The sequence below is a fragment of the Humulus lupulus genome, chromosome 2 (assembly GCF_963169125.1).
Source record: "Humulus lupulus chromosome 2, drHumLupu1.1, whole genome shotgun sequence".
Classification (NCBI taxonomy): domain Eukaryota; kingdom Viridiplantae; phylum Streptophyta; class Magnoliopsida; order Rosales; family Cannabaceae; genus Humulus; species Humulus lupulus.
This window is the reverse complement of record NC_084794.1, coordinates 249261480-249288348: the sequence shown is the minus strand read 5'-3', so window position 1 is coordinate 249288348 and position 26869 is coordinate 249261480. Positions and strand designations below refer to the sequence as shown.

General features: G+C 38.3%; 1 protein-coding gene across 1 annotated transcript; it reads left to right on the top strand.

The window, feature by feature from the left end:
• Window positions 1-24587: 24587 nt before the first annotated feature.
• On the top strand, window positions 24588-25893 carry LOC133815349 (uncharacterized mitochondrial protein AtMg00810-like). Its single transcript, XM_062248201.1, has 2 exons — window positions 24588-24827; window positions 25351-25893. Exons 1-2 carry the CDS (start codon window positions 24588-24590, stop codon window positions 25891-25893), a joined length of 783 nt encoding a protein of 260 aa, XP_062104185.1.
• The last annotated feature ends 976 nt before the right edge of the window (window positions 25894-26869 follow it).

The window sequence follows — 26869 nt, the reverse complement described above, 5'->3', positions numbered from 1 at the left end:
GATTCTTAAGTAGTGATTCATTGTTTTGTTTCCAGTTCTTTAATTTTGGTTCATAGTTTATAGGATTTCTTTTATTTTTAATTGTTCACTTAAATTTTAATTAACCAAATAAAATTCAAAAAATCAATTAGTGGTACTTGGGAGATAGTCTCTGTGGGACGATATCCGTTCTTACGGAATTTACTACTTGGCACAACTACGTATACTTGCGTACAAAAAATTATAGATCAGTCTTCGTTTTTGTTGCTTTGCGGGGAAGCTCTTGTCAATGTTAAGGGCATGGCTTATCACATTCGGGCTTATCCCCACCATGTCCGAATGTGACCATGCGAAGACGTCCTAGTTCTTCTTCAGGAAGCAGATAAATTGCTACTTTGTTTCCTCTGACAGGTTTTTCCATACCTTCACAGTTTTCGGGGGATCGACCTCTTCGAGCTTGATATCTTCGAGTTCTTCTAGCGGCTCGAGATCAGCCCTTTCTTCTACTCTTGGATCGATCTCTTCGTTTATTTCAAAGATTGTCCCACCTTATTCTGAATTATGACAAGTGTTTGTGCACTCGTCTGCTTCTTTCCTCTTATGGAAATGCAATAACATTCCCTTCCTGCAAGTTGGTCCCCTTTCAGAGTCCCGATGCCACTAGAAGTCGGGAACTTGATGGCCAGATGCCTTATAGACGTAACTGGCCCCAGCCCAACTAGGGTGGGTCTCCCGAGCAGTACGTTGTAGGCTGATGGAAGATCCACTACTACATACTCCATCATCTTGGTTGTCGAGATTGGGAAGTCTCCCAGGGTTACGGGGAGTTCAATGGATCCCATACAGGCAATCCTTCTCCTGAAAAGCCATACAACATCGTTGCACATGCCTTTAGGTCGCGAAGCGCGAGTCCCATCTTTTCTAAGGTGGCCTTGTAGAGGATATTCCTTGAGCTCCCATTATCAACTAGGACTCGGTGTACCCTCTTGTTTGTGAGCTGAAGGGTGATGACCAGCGAATCGTTGTGAGGAGACTGTACATGAGACGCATCGTCCTCAGTAAAAGTTATGGGTTGAGATTCAACCCTTTGCTGTTTTGGAGCTCTGGGTTTGGGTTCATAGGGAGACCAGTCATCAATTTTCAGCTCATTCACATATCGTTTTTGGGCGTTCCTGCCCGATCCTGCAATATGTGGTCCCCCCGAAATGGTTATGACATCTTCTTCATCAATCGGAGGGGGTCGCTCGTCCTCCCTTGCTCGGGAGTTGTTATTCTGGGTAGGTGGTGCTGCTGCTGCCCTCTGGCTGGTGGAAGTCTGATTGGGGTTTTGGATCCTAACATATTGTCTGAAATATCCTCTTGAGATCAATCCTTCAATCTCATCTTTTAATTGCCTGCATTCATCGGTTGTATGTCTGATATCTCTATGAAATTTGTAGTACTTGTTGGAGTGTCTTTTCGCCTTTTGGTTCCTCATGGGGTCGGGCCATCTGAAAAGGACCTGGTTTTCATTAGCTAGCTAGATATTCTCCTAAGACTCATTGAGCTCGATATACACTTTGTATACGGAGAAATATCTCTCTCCTTTCTTCTTCTTTCCCCCTTCCGCCTCGGGAATATTCCCTTCATTCTTCTTCCTTTTAGAAGGGTTGTTCCCAGGGGGCTTTGAGGTCGTAAGGTCCGTCGAGGTCGAGGCAGAGTTTACGCTTGTTGTTGTAGTTATGGGCTGAGAGGTCATATACAATGTTGACCTTGCCTCTTCTACATTAACAAATCTTTGAGCTCGTCGATTGAACTCAGTTAGGGACCTTACGGGCTTCCTCTGCATATCTTCCCAAAGAGGACTTCCAGGCATTACTCCAGCTCGGACAACCATTAAATGGCCATTGTCATCGGCGTCACGAGCTCGGGCGACTTCCAAATTAAACCTCGTGAGGTAACTTTTTAGTGATTCATTCGGCTGTTGTCGAACATTGGTCAAGGCAGACACCTCGGGCCTAATGCCGACCATGGCCTTGAACTGTTTCTTGAAATCTCTTGATAATTGATCCCAAGAAGCAATCGAATGTCTCTTATACTTCTCAAACCAGTTCTTCGCTAGTCCCGTGAGCGAGGCTGGGAACAACATACATCTGAGCTCGTAGCCCACATTACTGGCTCGCATGATTGTGTTGAATGTGCTTAAATGACTGTGCGGATCCGAATTCCCATCAAATGGTGGGACATGAGAAATTCTGAATCCCTGAGGAAACGGGGTGCTAGAAATATGCAGGGTGAAGGGCTCAAGTTCTTCATCGAACTCTACATCCCGTTCCCTACCTCGTTCATTTTGTAAGAGCCTGAATGCTCTTTCCAATTGTTCAATCCTTTCTTGGACTGGATCTACGGGAGGTCTGACTTGAAGCAATGGGAACTGGTTATCGTTGATTACAACTCTAGTTTTGCGCCTCGGTACAGGGTTCTTGCGCCCATTGAGATGATCCCTCAGATCTGGGTTCGATGGATTATCATGCCCCCGGTTATGGTTCAGGTGTTCTCGTAAATCTGGGTGATTTCTTCGATTCCCATTATTTCTACGTTCTTGGTCATACATATTGACTGATCTAGTGTCTCCCGAGCCTTCATTGACGTAGCTCATTGCATGGTTGTTTCGAGACGGGTTTCTTGCCGGTTGCCTCGTCTCAATAGTGTGAGACCGAGACATTTGGCTTCTCATGGGTTGAGGACCCCTATGCTCTCTATCAGTCTCCCCATTTCTACACCTTCGCCCAGCTCGCCTTTCCTTATCATCATGGGTTGGTTATGTGTTCCTCCGAGTTGGTGAAGGATACCTTATTGGCGATGGTGGGTGCCTTATTGGTGATGGTGGCTGCCATCCATTACGGGGCCTAGAAGGTGTAACGACCCAACTATTCTAGACTTTGGACCATTAATAACTACTATACTAATCTTAAGAAAAACATACATATGAAAACACCATAACTTTATTTAAAACTGTAAAGTAAAGGTTTAAATACATAAAAATCTTACTTAGGATATGGGATCCCATTGTTTTGAAAATAAAACAAAACATAACTTAAATAAATTGGTTACAACATTAAGTGCAGAAAAATAATACATAGAAATCATAACTAAAAGACTTAAAAACTTCATCCTCGAATCGTACACGTAATCCACCGATTCCATCCTGCCTCAATACACATCCCCAAGCTGCCAAGAACCTTCCTGCTGCCATAACTATTTTCCTGCACATATAAAACATAAAAGGAATGAGCCTAATGCCCAGCAAGGAAAATCTACTACAAGCATGAAACATATACATACACAAACTATAAATTATAAACTATAAACTGTAAACTATAAACATATGACTATATAAATACAATGTCTATTATAATGGCCATCATACTTCTTGGGACTTGCTAGCTAAGCAATCATATGCCCATAAATTTACGGGGCTAGTTATCTAAACAAGTCATATAAATTTATGGGCTGTTATCTAAACAATCATATGCCCAAGGAATCTACTATTGGGACTTGTTATCTAAACAAGTTATATATTTGTTATCTAAACAAATTATGTGATTGTTATCTAAATAATTCATATACTAGAAACATATCATACTTATAACATAAACATATATCAATAACATAAAAGTATAAAAATCTACCCTATTTTCCTTACCGAAAACCGAGATGTGAGAACAAGATCGGGACTTTGGAACACTCCTAAAAACCATAATAGAGAGGTGAGTATACTAAGGAAAATAGATGAAAAGAATGAACTACACCATTGAAAAGATATTTACCAACAAAAATCTTACGTTCAAGATCTTAGATGCCTAACCAAGAATAGAGAATACGAGTTAGGATTTGAGTAGAAAAACTATAAGAATCAATACAGAAAGGAACTAGAATAAGGAATACCTTGAATGCTTCTATGACCGAACTACACCTCGAACCAAAATATACTATAAACCTTACTTCCCAAGTGTTTATTAAGCTTATAACCCCAACCTAAGTGTTTACACTCTAAAGTAATCCTAGAAGCTTGAAGGCTCTGAACTCAGCTTGATGAATGAAGAAATGGTAGGGTACTAGGTCCTATTTATAGAGTTCAAGAATGAAAAGACCTTCATTTAAATTTAATAAAATAATGGATTTTTAATTGAAAAACATTTGAATAATCGTTCAGCAGAGGCTGAAGACTCAATCAGAAAGATTCTGGACTTATCAAGAGGTTAAGGATTAAAATGAGCTCGGTTTCAAAATAGTTCAAAAATCATGCACCATAGCCGATATATCGCCCATGCTAGGCGATATATCGCTTGGGCTGATATACCCGAGGCTTGTTGAGGTTGTCGTGCGAAGCTACGTGTTTTTTGTATCCCTGTATGGTGATATATTGCCCCCTAGAGTTGTGATATATCGGCATACACTGAAATATTATACACGTAATTACACTTTTTCAGCCTAATTTGAAATGAGTAAACATCCTTGACTAAGTCCTTTTACGATTTCAAAGCTGCTGGCAGACCCTAGGATGTTCAAATATTACTCTTAATAAACTTATTCCTAAAAAATTCTTAATTTCTTATTAAGCACACACATGACAAGTGTTAATATCTTATTGGGTCTATCTAAACCTTATAGTATAATAATTATCATCTCCATAATCAGTCTTATTAATCAAACCTTAGGTTATAATTAATATTCTTAAACTATAGGTTAAACTTATAAAATCTACAAGTGTTACTACGAGTGTCCAACTAAGTCCCGGTTTGAACCAAAATCCACAGTCATAAGTATACTACAACTACTACTAGCTACTACTACTAGCTACTACTAGCTACTAGCTACTACTACTACTACTACTAGCTACTACTACTAGCTACTACTAGCTACTAGCTACTACTACTAGCTACTACTAGCTACTACTACTACTACTACTACTACTACTACTACTATTTAACTAGCTAAGTAAAGTTCTTGGACTCTACAGAAGGTCCTGAGTTCTCCCGACCAGGTTCTATAACGTTCTGCGCGGTACCAGAATTTTGGGTCTGAGCCTCTGAGGGGGCTCAGTTATTCCTTACTTCGGCTGGTGCCTCCGCAGTTGGGTTGGACGAACCTCCAGCTCGGTTACTTCTCCGGGTTCTCGGTGGAGCAGGCTGTTCTGCTAGCGGCGGAGGTCACTTTGCTCTTCGGGTGGCAGCATTTTTGCGTGGCCGCCCTCGAGGCCTACGTGGCGGAACATGAACGTCCCGCGGAGGTGGAGCTTGATCCTCTGGCGAAGGTGGGGCCTGAGCCGCTAGTCTGGCTAGCTCTTCATTGCGCTTCTTGGCCTCTGCCAACTGCTTTCGCAGTTGATGATTTTTGAGCTCCATTATCGGGACATATCATTCAGGATTGTAGTACATGTCCTCGTCGTCCCTAGGGGCTGGTGGTCCCTGAGAATCGGATGAACCACTCCTCTCATCAGGGTTTGAGTTCACCATGGGCTGCTTTCCAGGGCGTTGGGGGTAGTCAACTTCATCTAAAATTTCCTCCTCAGGAACATTGGGATCATTTGCTGCCATTGTTGATTTGGGAGGTTCTTTGACTGAACAGACTCACGCATGTACTGTCTAACAGCTCTCAATGAAAGCACCAAACTGTTGACGCCGTTTTTTGTCAACTTAAATAGTAGAGCAATTAAACAATAAAATATTGGAGCAAATGAATAAAGAAGAAAACAACAGAGTTTTTACATGTTTCAACAGTTAACTCTACCTAGTCCACGAGTCTATATTATTAAGACTTGGGAGTTTTCTGGAAACTTTTCTGAGATAAGTTTCCCAGAGTGTTCTCTCCAAAAATCAGAAAAAAGGTCCTTTACAAATGGTGATTCCTCCTCTATTTATAGAGAAGGTTGCAGAATTCATTCCCACATATTTCAGGAAGATATTCTGTAAATCAATTAACATAATGCTATTAAATTCATTATCTCCTACATACACGGAAACGTCCCATGAAGATCGGGAATGAATAATAGATTAAATGATATCCCTTAAATATTGGGATTGTACAACAATAAATATGTTCACACGTAATGGGTTATCCCATATGATTCATCAAATCTTTGAGATCAGCGATTGGCATTGAGTCTGTCGAGACTATGAGTCAATCACGAGCTCGCCACCCAACTTCACTTTATGCCCGAGATAAGTAGATGCTGACGAAGCTGCTATATCCGAGCTTGTACTTCCCGAGCTCGAGCTATCTCGCCCGAAGGCAATCAGTGAAAAATGTATTTAAGTGTCATGACGTTGCGAGCTCAAAACATATTCGAGGCTACAAACCCTCGAGCTTTCGAGGTTGGTAATTACAGCAAAGCAGTCTGACTAAAGGATCATATGACGACCATGCATATTTCGAGCTCACACTTGACGAGCCCAACTTTCGGGGTCATAACTCATTATCTCGAAATCTGGGTGTAACAAAAATATTAATAAATATTTTTATAATTGGAATTATTATCTTTATTTTTTAATTATTATACTGATTATATTAATAAAATTTCCTTATTCCTTTTATTATAAATAACATATATATTTTTTAAATTCTAAACAACCAAGCAAAGCATGGTTTTATTATCTAGTTAAAATTTTATATATAAATTTATTTATTTTATTTCACTTTTTAATTCATTATTTATTATTAATATTAATTAATGAATAATATAACCTATATATCTCTATCCAATTTAGCTTAACAAAAATCATGTTTTTGAGTATTAAAATTCAAATAATGATTACTCTAATAATGTTACATTTAATATTACCATTGTCAAGTGAAAAAAAAATACTTTGTAAAAGTAGCACTACATTTATAAGGTTTTCTTATTTTTCTTTTAAAAAAATAGTTCACTCGGTTTTATGAAGTAAAAACATGATATAAATTAATTTTTCAACAACTATACTATTTTATTCTAAGATATTATTAATTAAACAAATATAAAAAGTTTTTTCAAAATATATATTATTTAATTATTATAAATGATTGCGCAGCTCGACTTTATTTCATCTATATATTATGTTTTGGTCTTATATATATATAAAGAAAAGTACTAAGTAGATGATGTAACACTCTAAAACTCTTCAAACCACTCTATCTATTTTCTCCTTTAATCTATTTTTTTTTATTAATTTTATAAATCTATATATCTATATATAAAGGAGAGCACTAAGGAGATGATGTGACACTCTAAAAACTCTTCAAACTACACTATCTATTTTATCATTTAATCTAATTTTTTGTATTCATTTTATTAATTATAATAATAATAAATGTAATTTTTTAGATTTAAATGAGATATTTATAAGATATTATTATTTAAATATAGATAAATATATCTTTGTGAATCTATATATATATATTCTAAACATTCTCTATTAATCTCATATTTTCCTCCACTCTAATTTTTTTCTCTAAATTATTTCAATTTCAATTTTCAATGAATTTCAATTCATATCTCCAAATTTGATTGATTTACGTGTTAATGATAACACAATCCTCTCAGATATTTATTCAATTATTAATGTTTGTTAATCTTTAAACTTTGAGCATTTATTCAATTATTAATGTTTGTTAATCTTTAAAGTTTTTATTTTAAATTATTGATCTTGATATTCTAATATCTTCATCTTATTTTTCTATCATGTTTTAGATGTTATCGGATGTTATTGTTGTGTGGGTGATATTGAGAATGTTGGAGATGGTTGAGGAAAAAAAGACATCAAAGTTTTAATAAATTAGTAAGTATAAGTCAATCGATAAATCTTAAAATAGATTATGTAGCATTATTAATTGAAAGATTTTCCACAATCTCCAATGGGGTGGAAGTTATTGCGAGTTATAATATATTTATATTTTATTTAATTACTATTATTATTTAAAATGAATAAAAATATAAATATATAAATAAAAGATAGCACCAAGAAGATGATATGACACTCTAAAAACTCTTCAAACCACTCTATTTATTTTCTCCTTTAATCTAATTTTTTTATTCATTTTATAGATTATAATAATAATAAATGTAATTTCTTAAATTTAAATGAGATATTTATAAGATATTATTATTTAAATATAGATAAATATATCTTTGTGAATCTATATATATTCTAAACATTCTATATTAATCTCATATTTTCCTCTACTCTAATTTTTTTCTCTCTTCTTCTCTCTAAATTATTTCAATTTCAATTTTCAATGAATTCCAATTCATATCTCCAAATTTGATTGATTTACGTGTTAATGATAACACAATCCTCTCGGGTATTTATTCAATTATTAATGTTTGTTAATATTTAAACTTTGGGCATTTATTTAATTATTAATGTTTGTTAATCTTTAAAGTTTTTATTTTAAATTATTGATATTGATATTCTAACATCTTCATCTTATTTTTCTATCATGTTTTAGATGTTATCGGATGTTTATGTTGTATGGGTGATATTGAGATTGTTGGAGATGATTGGGATAAAAAAGACATCAGAGTTTTAACAAATTAGTAAGTATAAGTTAATCGATAAATCTTAAAATAGATTATGTAGCATCATTAATTGAAAGATTTTCCACCATCTCCAATGGGGTGGAAGTTATTGCGAGTTATAATATATTTGTATTTTATTTAATTACTATTATTATTATTTAAAATGAATAAAAAAATATAAATCTATACATCTATATAAAGGAGAGCACCAAGGAGATGGTGTGGCACTCTATAAACTTTTCAAACCACTCTATCTATTTTCTCATTTAATCTAATTTTTTATTCATTTTATAGATTATAATAATGATAAATGTAATTTTTTTAATTTAAATAAGATATTTATAAGATTTTATTATTTAAATATAGATAAATATCTCTTTGTATCTATATATATTCTAAACATTCTCTATTAATCTCATATTTTCCTCTACTTTAATTTTTTTTTTCTTCTTCTCTCTAAACTCTTTCAATTTCAATAATTTGATTGATTTACGTGTGTTGATGCCGTTTTTTGTCAACTTAAAAAGGAGAGAAATTAAACAAGAATATACCAGGGGAAGTGAAATAATATGATGAAAACAAGATGTTTTTACGTGGTTCAACAGTTAAAAATCTGCCTAGTCCACGATTATTATTTCTTTGGAGTTTCCTAGAAACTTTTAGAGAATAGTTGCCTAGAGTTTTCTCTCCAAATCTCAATCTTTTGGTCCTTTAAAAATGGAGTTTCCTTCTTTATTTATATAGAATGTCAGAATTCGTTCCCACATATTTCGGGAAGATATTCTGTGAATCAAATAATATAATGCAAATAAATACATTATTTACTACGTACGTGGTAATATCCCATAAAATGTGGGATTTAATAACAATATCACATTAGATCCCTTAAACATTGGGAAGTTATAACAATAAATACATTCACACGTAACCGACTAGCTTAGATACTGGGTTTATTATGCCTTCGAGATTATTTTCCAATCACGAGCTCGCCATTCTTTCTTCACCTTTACTCCCAACAAGTTATTGATGGAGTCATCATATTCGAGCTTATGCTTATCGAGCTTGGATCATCTCGCCTGAGGGCAAGAGATACATCAGGAAACATATACAAGTGTTGAACCCTTTGCTGTTGCGAGCTTACCTCATACACTCGAAGCATCTTCGAGGCTACATACTGCTCGAGCTCACGAGATCGTCATCTACAGCGAAACTGTCTGACTAGAGGATCATATGAGGATTGTGCATATTTCGAGCTTACACCTAACAAGCCTAGATTTCAGGATCATAATTCCTCATGCTCGAAATTTGGGTGTAACATTTTGTCCCCTCAAAAGTATCAGTTTGAATCTTATGAGAAGGAAACTTTTGAACTGCCTTCCTTGGACACTGTACCGTCTAATGTACTCAAGAGTGGACACGCGTCAGCCAGGGGTTGCTCAACTGGAGTGCTTGAGTGCTTTTGTACCATGCCCACGTCTATTCGCCTGCCAACTTTATGTCGCCATCACCACGTTTGTACCCGACCGTCAGATCAGATACCGAATTTGGCCAATGGTTCAGATTAGCCTGACCTTTGACCTTCTTTTGGGATTACATATATATAGCCTCATCTCCTCTTCTTCTTCACTTTCATTTTCAAGTTTCAAGTTTCAGAGGGGAAAGAAAGAACCAGAGCTGAAAACTTCACTTTCATCTTTGCATGTTCTCCAAACCGAAGAAACATAACTACATCGGCATTTACGACTCCGTGAAAACTTTCTTGCAACTGCTCCTTCAATCGTCGATCTCTTTGTATCCGCCAGCCACTGTGTGTAAGTTTCTGTTCTTGATCCCATGTGTTTATATATATATTTTTCATTTTTACATTTCTGTGTCCCTGTTGCACTGTGAGCATATTTGCTAGTTTTGTACTAGGATATTTGTAGCAATTAGTAATTTCAACCACATAGTTTAGCTGATACTGCACAATCTTTGGGTTCAAAAAATTTCTGAGATCATGGGTTTCAAACCCAGATTTAGTGTAGAGGATGCAAATGTAGCTTTTTTTTAATTGTTATTTCTTGCTTATGGGTAATGTACCGTGTAGAGCAAGAAATGGGGTACTGACTTAGGGTTTTAAATTGCACGTTTCCCAAAATTATCACCTTTCTGAGTAATCGTCAATTTTTTCCCTAAAAATTCGGGATTCATAAAATAAACCCACTTTCCCTTCTCTGCGTCAAATACATGCTCGAGGCCCGAGCCTTATAATGGCTTGGGGGTTCCTTCGAATTTATCTCGTTCCTTCGAGATTTCGATCTCGACCGAGCTTATTCCATGATTTCGAGCCTTCGAGCTCGCATCATCTAGAATTTTATTCTTTATTCCTTGTGTGCCTGGCCCTCACCCTTTTCTTTCTTGCTAGATGTCGCAACATCTTGAGAAACGGTGGGGGTCAGTGCTCGCAACTCCCTATTCTCCGACAACTCCGAGCCCTGAATCGCCCTTCACCTGAAATCAACGACTAATTCGTGAGCATAAAGTGAGGTGTGAACCAGAAGATATTCGAGCTCACTTTCGACGCCAAATCGACGAGGTTGAGGAGAGGAAAAGGAAAAAAACTTTGAGTCTCTATCTGTCCAGACCTAGACTTCGAGCTTAGACCGATCCCTCTTGACCCTACACTCAAAGTAACCGTTGCCTTCAAGCCTGGTGACCTTGTATTCTCGCTGATGGAGGATTCATCAAATCGTCCGTCCACCTCGCAGCCAACTGCCATTCCTTCCTCAAGGGAGGAATTTTTCGAGGCCGAGCATTATTGGAGCTCAATTTCTTCATTAGGACAAATCACCGACATCCTGGCTCATCATGGCCTAGGATTGTCAAGCTCGCTGAGGTGTCGAGCTCCTACCTCCAACGAATGAAGCTGCTACGCCCCAGGAGATGGCCGCCCCAACATGAATCTCATGGCCTGGAGTCGCGAGCATATGAAGGCAGAGGCTCTACTACCCTTGAAGTCCTTTTTTTAAGGACTTTCTGGATTTTGTTGGGCTCGCACCCTTCCAACTCCAGACCAATTCATACAGGGTCTTGTCAGCCCTAAGGTCGATGTACCATGAACTAAAGTGGGAAGGACCTTCGTCAAGGGAGATCATGTATCTCTTCTGCTTGAAAAGCAATCCCTCCCGAGCTCGGGGAGGAGATGGCTTCTATTACTTGTCAAGCTATCCCAAGGAGAAGAAGATTTTTGAGGATATGTCGAACCATCCCCCCAACTTCAAGCTAGCCTTCTTTTGGACAGACGGATTGGCTCCCTCAAAGTTCTATTCGTTCAGACGAATTCGTAAGTATATGACCCCTTTTTCTTTCATGCTTGATTAACGCTTAGGTTCGAACTAATTGTAATGTATTCGATTCTTTAGCCAATTATCATCGTCCTACCCCTATGGACGCAATGAGGGAGCATAAGGAAGTTCCTTCTCCAGTTGCCATATGGTAGGTGCTCCCTGTCTTATCTTCTTCATGAAGATAAGCTTCGAGCTTGCGGCCTTCTGGAGCAGGGCCAGTCAACGGATGACACCGCCTACCAAAAGTACACCATGTGGGAGCATGTACCACTCCCTACTGACAAACCCCCTCTGAGGCAGAGGTCAATGAGCTTGAGGGATCGATCCCCAGCCCGCCGTCACCGGAGTCCGTGTTCGGGGAATGATGCCAACGACGAGGCTTCGAGCTCGAGTGACAGAGGTAAATTCATCCTCAGCTCGGCCTTGTGGTCTCCTTCCCTTCTAAAATATAGACCCGACACCCTGATCCTATTCCCAGATTATAGGGATAATTTCCATGTATGGTCTTGGGTAGATGATAGGGTCCATAGGTTCGATAGCTGGCTGGGGAAATACCAAAAAATGTATAGTCTGAATGAAGTTTGGGATGGGGTAGCCGTTCAATATAGGAAAAATGACTATAGGGACCTTTCGAGGTTAACTTCCACGTATAGGGAAGGGACTCCCCCAGCCTCCTCTGAAGATAGGGGGATTACCTGGTCATCGAGCACGAGCTCGGGGAAGAGTTCCAGTTAGTTTTCTTGTCACTTGTTTATTTGTTTCCATTAACTTTTTGCTTCACATTTACTTTAGCATTTTAAGCTCGTTTACAAATGTGATTTGACTATGCAGGCAATATGGACTCTGACCTTGAAACCATGCTCAACAACCGCTCAGGAGCCAAGTAAAGCAAGCGCCCGAGAGCGTCACAAAAAACCGGTCGGCCTGCCAAAGTCCCCAAAAGGACCGAGGTGACTCCTCCTCCCCTGGGCCCTCAAGGCCCGAGCCAGGTTGTGACCTCGGATCCTTAGGTTGGGGTTCCTGTGGAAGCCGCTCCTCCTATACCTCCTACTACCCAAGCCCTCCAGACGACCGTACCAACTCCGAAGAAGCCAGTTCCAACTCGGGAGCGTCTGCTGTCGATTTCTACTCATTCTAATGAGTATGTCATTGACAGTGCTACGGGGACTCATGGGGCCACTCTTGGCTCGGATGTCCTGTCTCGAGTGGGCCAAAGCTTCAGCAATCTTGGGGCTCCTTAGTGGAAATTCCTGGTCAACGCTCGGGACTCCAATGTCCTTTACGACAAGAGTACCGAGCTCATCTCCTCGGTAATTTTCCCTTTGTTATTTGTTCGAGTTTTACTTGGAACATGTTCTGAATTAATTTGTTTGTATACTAGGCTCTCGCTATAGTTGTTTAGTTGAATTACAAGTTGAATAATGAGGTTCATGCGAGTATGAGTTATGCTCAAGAGTCGAAGGATCTCCAGCTCAAGCTTGCTGATGAGTTTAAGGCTGCCAAGTCAAAGCTGGAGGCTGAGCTCGAAGAGAGGAACTCGAGGATCAAAGAGCTCGAGGAGAAGAGTTCTAGGGTCGAGGAGATTGAAAAGTTAAATGCCAAGCTTGAAGAGGAGAAAAATGCCACCTTCGAGATAATGGAGGGTGAAAAGGCTCACCTCCTCGAAGAGTTCAAGTAGAGGAAGGATCGAGCAGTTGACATGGCCATGTACAGGATCTGGGCCGACAATGTTGATCTCGATACGAGCTTCTTGGGCACCATGGAGGATGAACTCCTGGCTAAGCGGCAAGCTCGGCTGGAGGCGGAGGAAGCCGAGGAAGAGGCTGAGAAGGCTAAGGAGGGGTTGAATGCTGCCAAAGGGAATGCTCCTGCTTCCTAGAGACTCGATCATGGACTGCGTCCCATTTAATTTTTTTTTTTAAATTAGAACTTTCTTTTTTTTTTTTCCATGCCCTTGAGGCCGAAACAATTTACAGCTCGTAAAAGAGCTATATATTTTTTTGTTTATTCAAGCTTACACTTGGTATTTTTTTAATGTTATGCTCGGGTTTACTTTAATATTTTTGCCTTACATTTCTCAAATCGAAATATTTTGAGAAATTTATATTAAAATTTTGCATTTTATGTTTGTTCATTCATACAAACATCTATTGGATTTCAGCTCGAGTTTCGATGCAGTCATGCATAGTTTGCTTGATGTATCCCTATCCGATCTCGTTTTTATGTCAAGGTCGGATCTTACTTTTACCACACACTCGAATGTACTTAAGTGGTATGTAAGCTAGGTAGTTTAGTCATATCTTGCTTTTTATAGTCACTTTTCCTCTTCCTCGGATAGTTCCTCGAGGTTATGAGGTCGAAACTTTTGTTGCAAAATACTCCAGCCTCGGTATCGACTTAGCTCGAAGTAGGTTTATCTTTTCCCCACTTATGTCGATCAGTTTTAGCTGGTTTATTCCAAACCTATTTAAGTCGTGTTTGGTTTGTAATCCATACACTTATATTCTTTTAATCTAGTTATGTCTAGATCATATTAGCTCGTGTATCTGGTTATGTCCAGACACTCATTTTTAAATAATTTGGTTACATCCAAATTGTCTTAGCTCGCACATCTGGTTATATCCAGACACTTATTTTTAAATAATCTGGTTATGTCTAAATTATCGTAACTCACGCATCTGGTTATGTCCAGACACTTATGTCCAAATTATCTGGTTATGTCCAAATTATCTTAACTCATGTATCTGGTTATATCCATACACTTATTTTTAAATGTTATTTATTTTTTCAAACTTATGGTAAGTATACCACTAATGCCCCCTTAATATCCTATGAGTGTGATGATAGGTTATTAAATCAAGAGAGTTTGCAAAAAATACAACATATAAAAACAAGAATGAGATTTGATCAAAATCGAATATTTTATTAATAAAAATGTTGTAAAAACAAACATGCTTGGTTACAATGAGACATCACTCCTACACTATTGATAGTAAGGTTGCAGATACTCGCCATTCCAAGCTCGCGAAACCAACTCTTCATTTAATCTCGCTAGTTTATAGACTCCAGGTCGAATGATTGACTCGATCTGGTAAGGTCATTCCTAATTAGGTCCAAGTACACCAGCAGATGGGTCTCTTGTAGCTAGGAACACACGCCTTAACACTAAGTCTCCCAATCCGAACTTCCTATCTCAAACTTTTTTATTAAAATATCGGGTAGCTCACTGCTGATATGCTGCATTTCTTAGTTGAGCTTCATCTCTCCTTTCTTATATAAGGTCCAGACTTACTACAAGATGGGATTGGTTCGAGGCTTGATCATAAGCATGGTTACGAATCATGGGTACTTCGACCTCGATTGGTAACATGGCCTTGCACCCATACGCCAGGGAAAAAGGGGTATGCCCTATTGAAGTGCGAGCTGTAGTTTGATATGCTCACAAAACTTGGAGTAACTCTTCGGGCCATTTTCCCTTAGCTTCTTCTAACCGCTTCTTCATAGAGCTTTTGAGAGTTTTATTTACTGCTTCGACCTGGTCGTTTGCTTGGGGATGGGCAACAAATGAAAAGCTTTTTATTATTCAATTTTTTTCACAAAAATGGGCAAATAATTCATTGTCGAATTGAGTACCGTTATCTGATACTATTTTCCTTACCACAAAGTCCAGGACTTTTTTTCGAAGTAATCGTTGCCAGAGGTTCGGTCTCGGTCCATTTTGTAAAATAATCGACCGCGACCACAACATATTTTACTCCACCTTTGCCAGTTGGCAATGATCCTATGAGATCGATTCCCCATACCGCAAATGGCCATGGGGAGGTCATCATGGTTAGCTCGGATGGTGGAGCTTGCAGAAGTGTAGTGAATCGCCGGCATTTATCACATTTCTTGACATACTCGAATGCATCTACTTTGAAAGTGGGACAAAAGTATTCTTGTCTTACAATTTTCTTTGATAGGTTATGCCCGCCAGTGTGGTCTCCACAAAACCCCTCATGAATTTCTTCTAGGATTTTCTTTGCCTCGGGTGGAGTCACACATCGGAGTAACGACATAGAATATCCTCTCCGATATAACCTCCCCTTCAAAATAGTATATCTTGGGATTTGATACATCAATTTTTGAGCCTTGTTCTATTCTGCTGGGAGATGCCAGTTTCGAGGTAATCAACTATTGGGGTCATCCAGGTTGGTTCAGAGTCAATCATGCATACGTCTTCCCCTTTAGGCTCGCTGATACTGGGAGTCGACAGGTACTCTATTGGTACTACGTTTAGCATGTCGACTTCGTTGGATGTGGTGAGCCTGGCTAAGGCGTCCGCATTTGAGTTTTGTTCTCGGGGAACTTGCTCTATGGCATAAAAATCGAAATGTTCGAGTGTGGCCTTAGCTTTTTCTAAATACGCTACCATTTTCATGCCACGAGCCTGATATTCCCCTAGAATCTGGTTAACTACCAAATGTGAGTCACTGTAGTAGTGTATTGATTTGGCCTTGAGTTCCTTGGCTATTAGGAGTCATGCCAATAGAGCTTCGTACTCAGCCTCGTTATTAGATGCTTTGAAGCTGAACCTTAAGGTGGAGTGAAATCGATTTACTGTTGGAGTGATCAATATGATTCCTGCCCCCGATCCATTTTCGTTGGGAGATCCATCGACATAAGGTTTCCACAGCTCGCGGGCTAGGGTTGTAACTTCATCACCGGATACTCCAGCACATTCCACGATGAAGTCTGCCAGAGCCTGCCCCTTTATGGTTGTTCTCGGATGATAAGTGATCTTGAACTGTCCGAGTTCAACAACCTATTTCAATAATCTGCCTGAGGCCTCTGGTTTGGACAAGACTTGTCGCAGTGGTTGGTAAGTTAACGCATGGATGAGGTGTGCTTGGAAGTAAGGTTAGAGCTTTCGAGATGAGTGGATCAGGCTGAGGGCCAGTTTTTCCATTAAAGGGTATCTCGATTCTGCCCCCAGTAACCTCTTGCTAACATAATACACTGGTTTTTGTACCTTCTTGTCTTCTCGGACGAGCATATCAATGATGGCGTGCTCGGTTGTAGTGAGATATAAGTATAAGACTTCTCTTGTGATAGGTTTTGACAAGATCGGAGGTTCCACGAGGTGTTTCTTTAGATCCTGGAATGCGAGCTCGCATTCTTCTGTCCATTCGAATTTTTTACCTCCTCTCAAAAGGTTGAAGAATGGAAGACAACGGTCTGTAGATTTAGAAACAAACCTACTTAATGCTGCCACCCGTCTAGTTAAACTCTGGACATCTTTATGCTTTCGAGGTGACGACATGTCAATTAACGCCTGGATCTTGTCAGGATTAACCTCTATTCCTTGCGTGTTTACTATGAAGCCTAGAAACTTCCCCGACGATACTCCAAAAGAGCATTTTTGGGGGTTGAGTTTCATGTTGTACTTCTGTAATACGACAAAGCATTCTTCGAGGTCATCTACATGGTTATCATTATGTTTAGATTTGACTAACATATCGTCAACATAAACTTCCATGTTATTACCTATCTGCTCGGAGAACATTTTGTTCACCAATCTTTGGTATGTCGCTCCAACATTTTTAAGCCCGAAGGGCATAACATTGTGTACGCCCTAAATATCCGCAAACTATTGGCGAGCTAGAAAAAGGCCTAATTCGATCTGCCACGTGTAAATCGTCCACCCGGAGCTGTTTTGTTATGGGTCTCCATTTGTCCAGCCCGAGCTGATTAGAGAGTTAACTGCTACTCGGAGGCATTGTGTCAGCAGTATGAGTGTCACGAGCTGGCGCTACATTAAGCTCGTGATGCGGCAAAGATCTGACACCCGAATCCTTGTAAAGTCAACCACGCAATATAAACGTGCATATATCAGACATCACATGTCTGTTTTATTCCTGATTTCTCGAATGCGCAGTATAAACGTGCACATTCGGACATCCCGTATCTGATTTGGGCCAGGCGGCCCATTACCTATCCTTACCTGTTGATTAGACCTCACTTCTCTGTAAGGTTTAGGAATTAATCATCAGTGTCACAGAGATGACGTGAAGGATAAAGAGATCATGCGATGACCCCATTGCCAACCCAGATATTTTCTTCCTATAAATACCAAGACCCTAGGTAGTGCAAGGGGTTGGCATATTTTTGTAAAGAAACACTTTGTAAGAAATAGTCAAGAGATATCAATAATATCACCTGGTGGACTAGAGGGATTTTAACCTTCGAACCACCTAAAAATAAAGGAGTGACCATCTTCCCATGCTATTAGTTTCTCAAATACAGAATATAATGATTTTCATATTACGGTTCACCAATTTGCACTAATCCATCCTATTTATTCGTATAATTACCTGTTGGTGAAGAATCGCATCAATAGTTTGGTGCTTTCATTGAGAGGATTTAGATTGGTGCTATCACAAAAACCTGATCATGGTGTTTACTCGTTCGAGGCATGGTAATGAGGCAGATCAACATGATGGGCAGGACGCCCACCATGCCGCCATGTCCGATGAACCAAACCCTGAGGTCCAGCAGCGATCGGGAAAGAAGCCGATGGGCCAGGACGACACCGGGAGTTTGGCGCCCTGACCGCCAAATTTGAACATGGGTTTCCTGACGGTGATAGAGATGGAGAACATACAGTTAAGGGGTCAGCTATTCAGAGCAAGTAAGCGAATCGAAGAAGTCTTGGCCCGGCTACCCCCTCTTACAACCGACGTTAACATCGGAAAGAGGCAAATTGGGACTCGCAAGTCCCACGGGGATAATCGGCCCAGACCTAGTCGATCGGTCAGAACCTCAAACCCGAGTTCTACACCCATGTCACACCATAACCAGGAAACTATGTTTGAGGAGTTTCTCAGGACCAATCAGCAATTCAGCCGATCAGTCCGAACCTCGACTCCTAGCTCGATTCCACCGTTGAACGCGCCCAGAAGGGCTCATGGCAGCTCGTGAAGGAGATCCGGGGAAGGCTCGCGCAGACAACCTGCTCCGGCCAGCCCTCCCGTGCCGCGGTCAGACCGCCGGGCGCAGGATGCTGGAGATGGTAGAGTAGAGCGGCCGCGAGCTAATTTGATCCGCTCGGATGGGACTAGGATCGCTTCACTAGTTAGGCATCCCCCATCGCCGATAAGATACCCGTCTCCTCCTCGTCCAGTTTGAGACATTCCGACACACGGGAGCAGCAGAAGAAATCCTCCTCCAGCCGGTCCTTCCCATCGCCCCCAAGCACATGGGGAGGTCCCGAATCCTCACCCCCAGTAGCGGGCTCCAAGCTTTTCCAACGGGAGCTACTGGACCGGGAGCCACTAAAGTGGTAGATCTGGTGGAGACCTACGTAATTGCTTGAGTTCGGCGCAAAGCCTTCGGGCCACCTTGAGGGCCGACCTTCGAGATCGCCTCAACTCGCAAAGGGGGAGTCCGGCCAGAAATGGAAGTCATGCTCGCCGAGAGGATGGTCTTTCTGAAGTACATGACAGTGGGAATGTCCCACCTAACCAAGCTCAAGCTTGGAGGGACAATAACCCACCTAACGCATACAATGGAACTGGAGCTGTTGAACAGCCTCATAACAACCAAGGGATTAAGGACCAGACCCTAGAACATTTAGCTCAGATGGAGGAGCTAATGAAGAAGCTCTTGTCAGAAAATGAGAAGGACGAGTATGACTCGGGGGACGAACTCGAGCTTTTTGCCTCCAACATAGCAGCCACAACGTACCCGCCGAGTTTTCGGATGCCCCACCTGTCTAAGTTCGATGGAGACGGAGACCCGTCGGATCATTTGGGTATGTTCAATACCCTGATGATGGCCCATAATATCGGCCCAGAGCTGAGATGTTTGATATTCCCTTCCACCTTGACTAGGCTAGCTAGGCAGTGGTTCAAGCAGTGTAAAAAGCATTCCATCAGCTCGTGGAAGAATTTTTCTGCCGACTTCAAGAGGGCATTTCGAGCTTCTCAAGCTGCCCGCGTCAAAGCTGACACCCTGACGAACGTGTCCTTTTCAGCCTCCTAATTTTTCAGTTTTTAAAAAAAACGTCTCAATCTCTCACCACATGATTTTATAACATCCATACATATAATCAGAGTTAAAATCACATCTTCAACAACCATATCACACTATGGCTTTATGAAATTCAATCACAAATGTGTAACTCTCAATCTACACATTATTGGGTAATATTTGGGAGTTACAAATTTGTAACTGATTTTGTAACTTCAAATATGTTATACTTAGATACACACATATGTCTAATTTCTGCAACTCTCAATATTATGTTACAAGGTGTGACAAATCATATTTTGTCACATTAATTAATTTAATATTATATTATGTTAATTCTATTTTTGGCATATTTAATTTGACAAAAATATTTTGTATATTTTTTATTATATTAGGCTGTATATAAATATATATTGTTGATATATGTTTTAAATAATAAAGGTATAATTGATGACAAACTTTTCTATAGTAGGAAAGTTTGCCAAAAATAGTGTGGCTTTATTATTATAAAATCAAATCTTTTTGAGCTGTCTTTTTCCAGCCGATTTCCTCAATGTATCTGACCATATAATTGAATTTTATTGCATAATCAGGTTATAAAAGGGAAACCTTGATTTCTACATCAAAGGATAGATTGTTACCATATATAGCTCACGATTCTTTAGCTACACAACCAGGAAATCCTGTCAAATTGAAGAATTCTTTTAGGAAAGTTTCCTTGTGGGCTTAGGTCGGTTTAGACAATGTATTAGCTACCCAATATGAGTATAATGACTATAAATACGCATATTGGCTGCTAGGTTTTAGTTACCTCTTTTTGTATTTCATTCTTATTGTAAAAGAGAGTCTTTGTTTTGTAGAGGTGAGTGAGTTCGCCTCTACCTCTGTTTTTCAGTGTCCTTGTAATTGTTTTGAGTCTTCAAACAGTTCTACAAAGGAGGAGAACAAAGTACAAACCTTCGGGAGAAGGTGGTTCAAGTCTTGCTTCGAGAGGAAGCAAGCACACTTCAAGCAGATCGAAGGGAGTTCGAATTCTTGAAGGTTCAGCAAGGTTCATTTGTCAAGGTGGAATACATCAAGCTTGCAACATATAATAAGAGAGAGTTTATTTATGCATAAGTAAAAAACTTTGTATTTTTTAGATCTTACTTATGAATCTTATCTCTGGGCGTGGCCCCGTGGACTAGTAGCAATCTGCAAGGATTGCTGATACCACGTATAAAATCCTTGTGTGTTTTTATTTTCTGCACTTTAGTTCTTTCTGGTTTTCTGGTATGTAGTTATAGAACCCTAGTCTGTAGCTACAGAATATCTGTTTCAGTACCAACTTAATTATTCCGCATTTAATTAATTGATTAATTAAATAATAAGTTGGTAATTATAAAATACGAAATTCCAATTGGTATCAGAGTAAATCACTAAACTCTTAGTGAGATCTTGAGGTTATATTGTTCCGTTAATTTGTTTTGTGTGAGTTGCCGTTCTTTGCAGAAGGAAACTCCATCACTCGGCCACCTCTATTGAATGATACTAATTATCCATACTGGAAGGTCGGGATGAGGGCATTCATCAAGTCACAAGATGAGAGGGCTTGGAGATCTATACTCTCGGGTTGGACTCCACCAATTTAAAAAGATGATAAAGGTAATTCAAAGGTAAAATCTGAACTTGAGTAGTCCGTTGAAGATGAAAAATTATCTGGTTATAATAATAAAGATTTGCATGCAATTTCTAATGGTGTTGGTGAAGACTTTATAAAATTGATATCATCTTGTGAATCTGCAAAGGAGGCGTGGAAAATCCTTCAAACTTAGTTTGAAGGTACCGCTGATGTAAAGAGATCACATTTTACCATGTTGCAAACTAGATTTGATGAATTAAGAATGTTGGAAACTGAAACTTTATCTGAGTTTTATGAAAAGTTGTCTGATATTGCTAATGAGTTTTTTGCCTTGGGAGAAAAACTAGAAGAATCTGTGTTGGTTCGAAAAATAGTTCGCGTGCTTCTAGACAAGTTTGACACGAAATTGCTAGCAATGGAGGAGGCTAAGGATTTTGGCAAAATGAAGGTTGAGGAGCTTATGGGTTCGTTAAGAACATTTGAGCTAACTCAACAAATAAAGCAAAAGGGTAAGCCGAATCCTTCAATTGAAAAAAGCAAAGGTATTGCATTTAAAGTTTCTGAAAAAAGATGTTTCTGATTATGAGAAAGATGATGAAATGGCATTGTTAACAAGAAATTTTCAAAATTTCATGAAAAAGGTTCGAAATAAAAAGAATTTTTTAAAAACTCTAAAAGGTAACACCTCTTCTAAACCTTTTGTTTCTAACAATAAAAAGGGTATTCAATGCCGTGAATGTGAAGGTTATGGTCATATTCAATCTGAATGTGCCAACACATTGAAAAAGAATAAAAAAAGGTTTTAATATTACTTGGAGTGATGATGATTCTGAAAGTAGTGAAGAGGATAATGAGAAAGTTGCTTTAACCAGTGTTTTGTCAAGTGCTTTTCAGGAAAGAGGCAAAATTTTGTGTTTAAACAATACCTTGACTGATGTCAATAAAAAAGAAATTAACTCGGATTTAGACGAGTCAGAACTCAATAAGGAATCATTGGTTGAATCATATAAGGTAATGTATGGTAAGTGGTTACAGGTTTATACTGAAAATTGTTCCCTGGTTAAAATGAATAAAGAATTGTCTCACAACATCAAAGATCTTGAAGAAAAAAATAAATGTTGTGAATTTGAGTTGTGTTCAAAAAATTATGAAATTGTTTTTTTGACAAAATAACTTGAAAAATTGAAAAGAAATGTTAAAATGCTAAATCCAGATTCTAATATTTTTGAGGAGGTTCAGAATTCAGGTCAACTGAGTCATGCTGGATTAGGTTTTGTTGACACTCAATCAAAAATGAATATTAAATTTGTTAAATCTGAAAATATGTCTTCTGGATTTTCTGATTTAACTTTGCAGGATTCTGTTTTTACAGCTGAACGTTCTGTTTCTACTGAAATGAAGCAGTCAGGTAAGCCTGAAAATTCTCATGGGAAAAAGAAACGTTTCATTCCCTCTTGTCATTTTTGTGGAGTAAAAGGTCACATTCGACCTAGATGTCTTACTTTGCAGAACATGTTTAGTTCTAATTTTTTTTGAAATTTTGAAGTGTTTCAAAATAAACATGTTTTTCAAAAACCAAAATGAGTTGTCAAAAATAAATGTCTTGCTGGTATCTCTTTTTTTAAAACTGTTGCTTCTCAAATGTGGTATTTTGACAGTGGTTGTTCCAGGCACATGACAGGTGATAAAGACTTTCTTGTCAACATTAGACCAATGCAATGTGGAGAAGTTACTTTTGGTAATGGTCTAGCTGGAAATGTCATAGGGATGGGAACTCTTAATTTTGAAGGTCTACCCAGGCTTAAGAATGTAATGTTGGTTGAAGGACTAAGAGTTAATCTTCTTAGCGTTAGTCAAATTTGTGATCAGGGTTACACTGTTAATTTTGATAGTAATCGTTGCTATGTTGTTAATGACCAAGATGAAATTATTTTGCAAGGATTTAGATCTAATGATAATTGTTACACTCTCACTACCTATGCTACTTGTCACTCTGCCATAGATAACTCTATTGATTAATGGCATGAAAAGCTTGGACACATTCATTTCAAAAATTTGAAAAAACTGTCAAATGCAGGAATTGTTCGAGGATTACCCAAACTAGGAAAATGCAAACCATGTCAACTTGGTAAGAAACTGAAAATTTCTCACAAAAGTATTCCTGATGTGAATACTTCCAAAGTTCTTGAACTCCTTCATATGGATCTAATGGGTGCAATTCAGGTTGAAAGTTTGAATGGTAAGAGATACATTTTTGTGTGTGTTGATGATTTCTCTTAGTTTTTATGGGTAGATTTTTTGAGAGAAAAATCTGATACTTTTGATGCTTTTAAATCTCTTTGTTTGAAATTGTGTGTGGAAAAAGATTGTAATATTTGAAAGATTGTTCGAATTAGGAGTGATCATGGAAAAGAATTTGAAAATATTGTTTATGATGAGATTTGTAAATCTAAAGGTATTTCTCATGAATTTTCTGCTCCTAAAAATCCTCAACAAAATGGAGCCATTGAAGGAAAGAACCGAACTCTGACAGAGATGGCTAGGGTAGTGTTAAACAGCAAGAAACTTACCAAACGTCTATGGGCTGAAGCAATTAACACTGCTTGCTACACCATCAATAGGGTGTTTTTTCGACCAGGTACTCATAAGACTCCTTATGAGATCTGGAAAGGTAAGAAACCAAATGTGAGTCATTTTCATGTTTTTGGCAGTGCTTGTTATATTTTGAGGGATCGTGATCATATTGGTAAATATGATGTAAAAAGTGATGTTGGTGTGTTTATAGGAAATTCTATTAACAGTAGGGTTTATCGTGTTTATGATATGAGAACCCAAACTATGATGGAATTTGCTAATGTTGTTGTTAATGATCTATAAGATTTCTCTGAGTTTTCCACAGAAGAACATATTTAAGGTTTGCTGGAAAATTCTCTTGAACTGGCAGACGATTTGGCTGCAATCATAGAATCTTCATTTGAGGCTACACCTCAAGATTTTGTAGCTTCAATTGATGATTTTCCAAAAACTTCAACGGAGAAAGAAACTGAGCAACTACCAAACATAATCACTGATCCAATTCAAAGAGAATCATCCTACCGATCTCATACTTGGGAACATGGATGAGAGCATGGTTACTAGAAGAAGGTATGCTAATTTGATTCAATTTTTGTGTTTTGTCTCTTCTTTAGAGCCTAAAAATTTGAAGGAAGCATTGATGGATGAAGCATGGATTCAGGCAATTCAAGAAGAGCTGGATCAATTCATTCACAATAAAGTATGGATGCTTGTTCCTAGACCAACTTGTGCTAATGCCATAGAACAAACTGGATTTTCAAAAACAAAAGTGATGAGTTTGGTACCATCATTCGAAACACGGCAAGATTGTTTTCCCAAAGTTACACTCAAGTTGAGGGTATTTATTTTGATGAAACTTTTGCTCCAGTAGCAAGACTTGAGTCCATCAGGTTACTTCTTTCCATTGCTTGTATTATTGGTTTTAAATTGTACCAAATGGATGTTAAATCTGCTTTTTTGAATGGTTTTTTGAAAGAAGAAGCTTTTGTTGAGCAACCCAAAGGATTTGAGGATCCACATTTTCCTAATCATGTTTATAGGTTAGACGTTTGAAACAAGCCCCTCGTGCTTGGTATGAACGTCTAACTGAGTTTTTAATCTCTCATGGTTATAGAAGAGGAAATGTAGATAAAACATTGTTTATCAAAAACATTAAATCTGATGTTATTGTTGGTCAAATATATGTTGATGATATTGTGTTTGGATCTACTTCTAACTCTGAAGTGTAGGTATTTTTCCAACAAATGCAACAAGAGTTTGAAATGAGGATGGTAGGTGAACTCACCTATTTTTTGGGTCTTTAGGTGAAACAATCTGATGATGGCACATTTGTTTCACAAAGTAAGTATGCAAAAAACTTGGTGAAGAAGTTTGGGCTTGAAAACGCCAAACATATTAATACTCCTATGAGCACAACTTTGAAATTATCCAAAGATGAACAAGGAGTGAAGGTAGAACCTACTTTGTACCGAAGCATGATTGGTAATTTACTTTATCTTATTGCTAGTCGTCCTAATATCTGCTATAGTGTTGGTGTTTGTGCTCGTTATCAGGGAAATCCCATGGAATCTCATATTTCTATTGTGAAAAGAATCATTCGCTATGTCAATAGCACTGTTGATTTTGGGATTTGGTTTTCAAAAGACACTAACTCTAATTTGGTGTGCTTTAGTGATACTGATTGGGCAAAAAATGCATATGATAGAAAAAGTACTAATGGTGGATGTTTCTATATTGGAAACAATCTCGTTTCAGGGCACAGTAAGAAGCAAAGTTGTATCTCTCTGTTAACTGCAGAGGCTGAGTACATTGCTGCGGGTAGCTGTTGTACCCAATTTTATGGATGAAACAAATGATGGAAGATCATGAGTTTGATTTGAAAAGTTTAACCATTTTCGGTGATAACCCTAGGGCTATAAATATTTCAAAAAATCATGCTCAGCACTCTCGCACTAAGCACATAGACATTCGTCATCACTTTATTAGAGAGCTTGTAGAAAATAAAATTCTTGTCTTAGAATATGTTGAAACAAGCAAACAAATAGTAGATATTTTTACTAAAGCTCTTGATTCGGTCCACTTTATTTCTCTAAGGAAATCCTTAGGGGTTTGTACCATTTAATTTTGTGTTCTTTATGGTTCTTGATATTTTGCTTTGACTTGATGTACATAATATTGTTGTTTTCGTTTTTGTTCTAGAGCAAAGTTTCAAACTCAAGAGAATTGCTGATTATTATTTTTATTGCTAATTTTTTGGTGCAATGTTTTCATACAGGTTTAGTTCATGAAAAGATTTTCACTATTCCTAGAAATATTTTGGTCATTCAATCAATGTTATGTGTGTGCTACCACTTTCAAAACAAAAAAAAAGTGTGTTCAAGCTCCATTGGAAGAATAAAGCTACTTATCTCAATGTGTGAAAGCCGTCATCGAGTAAGTTAGTACTATGTAATTGAGAGTTATGTAGAGGATACACTACCATTGAAAAGGGATACCATTGAGGTAGTGTGACAACGTCTCCTTTGGTTACAAATACTTCGAAAAAGTCTATTTGACAAATTGGGCAATGTTCCCTGCTTATACTTTCACACACAAATGCTTGACACATTTTTTCGAGAAAAAAAAACAATTGAATTAAAATAAAAAAAATGGTTTTAAAAAAGTTATTACATACTGATTGAATTTCTTAAAATATTTTTTGTGACTGAGTAAATTCATTTCCTGCGTAACATGTATGGTCTTATTACAATAAGAAATTAGCTTGGTAAAATAATATCTGTGCATTCTTTCGAATTTGATTTTTTCATCAGGAACAAAGGCAAA

Bases quoted from the DNA above. Each gene is read 5' to 3' on its own strand.
- LOC133815349 (XM_062248201.1), top strand. From the start codon at position 24,588: ATGGATGAGAGCATGGTTACTAGAAGAAGGTATGCTAATTTGATTCAA. The intron at 24,828-25,350 runs GTACCATCATTC...TTGGGTCTTTAG, and splicing joins AAACAAAAGTGATGAGTTTG to GTGAAACAATCTGATGATGG.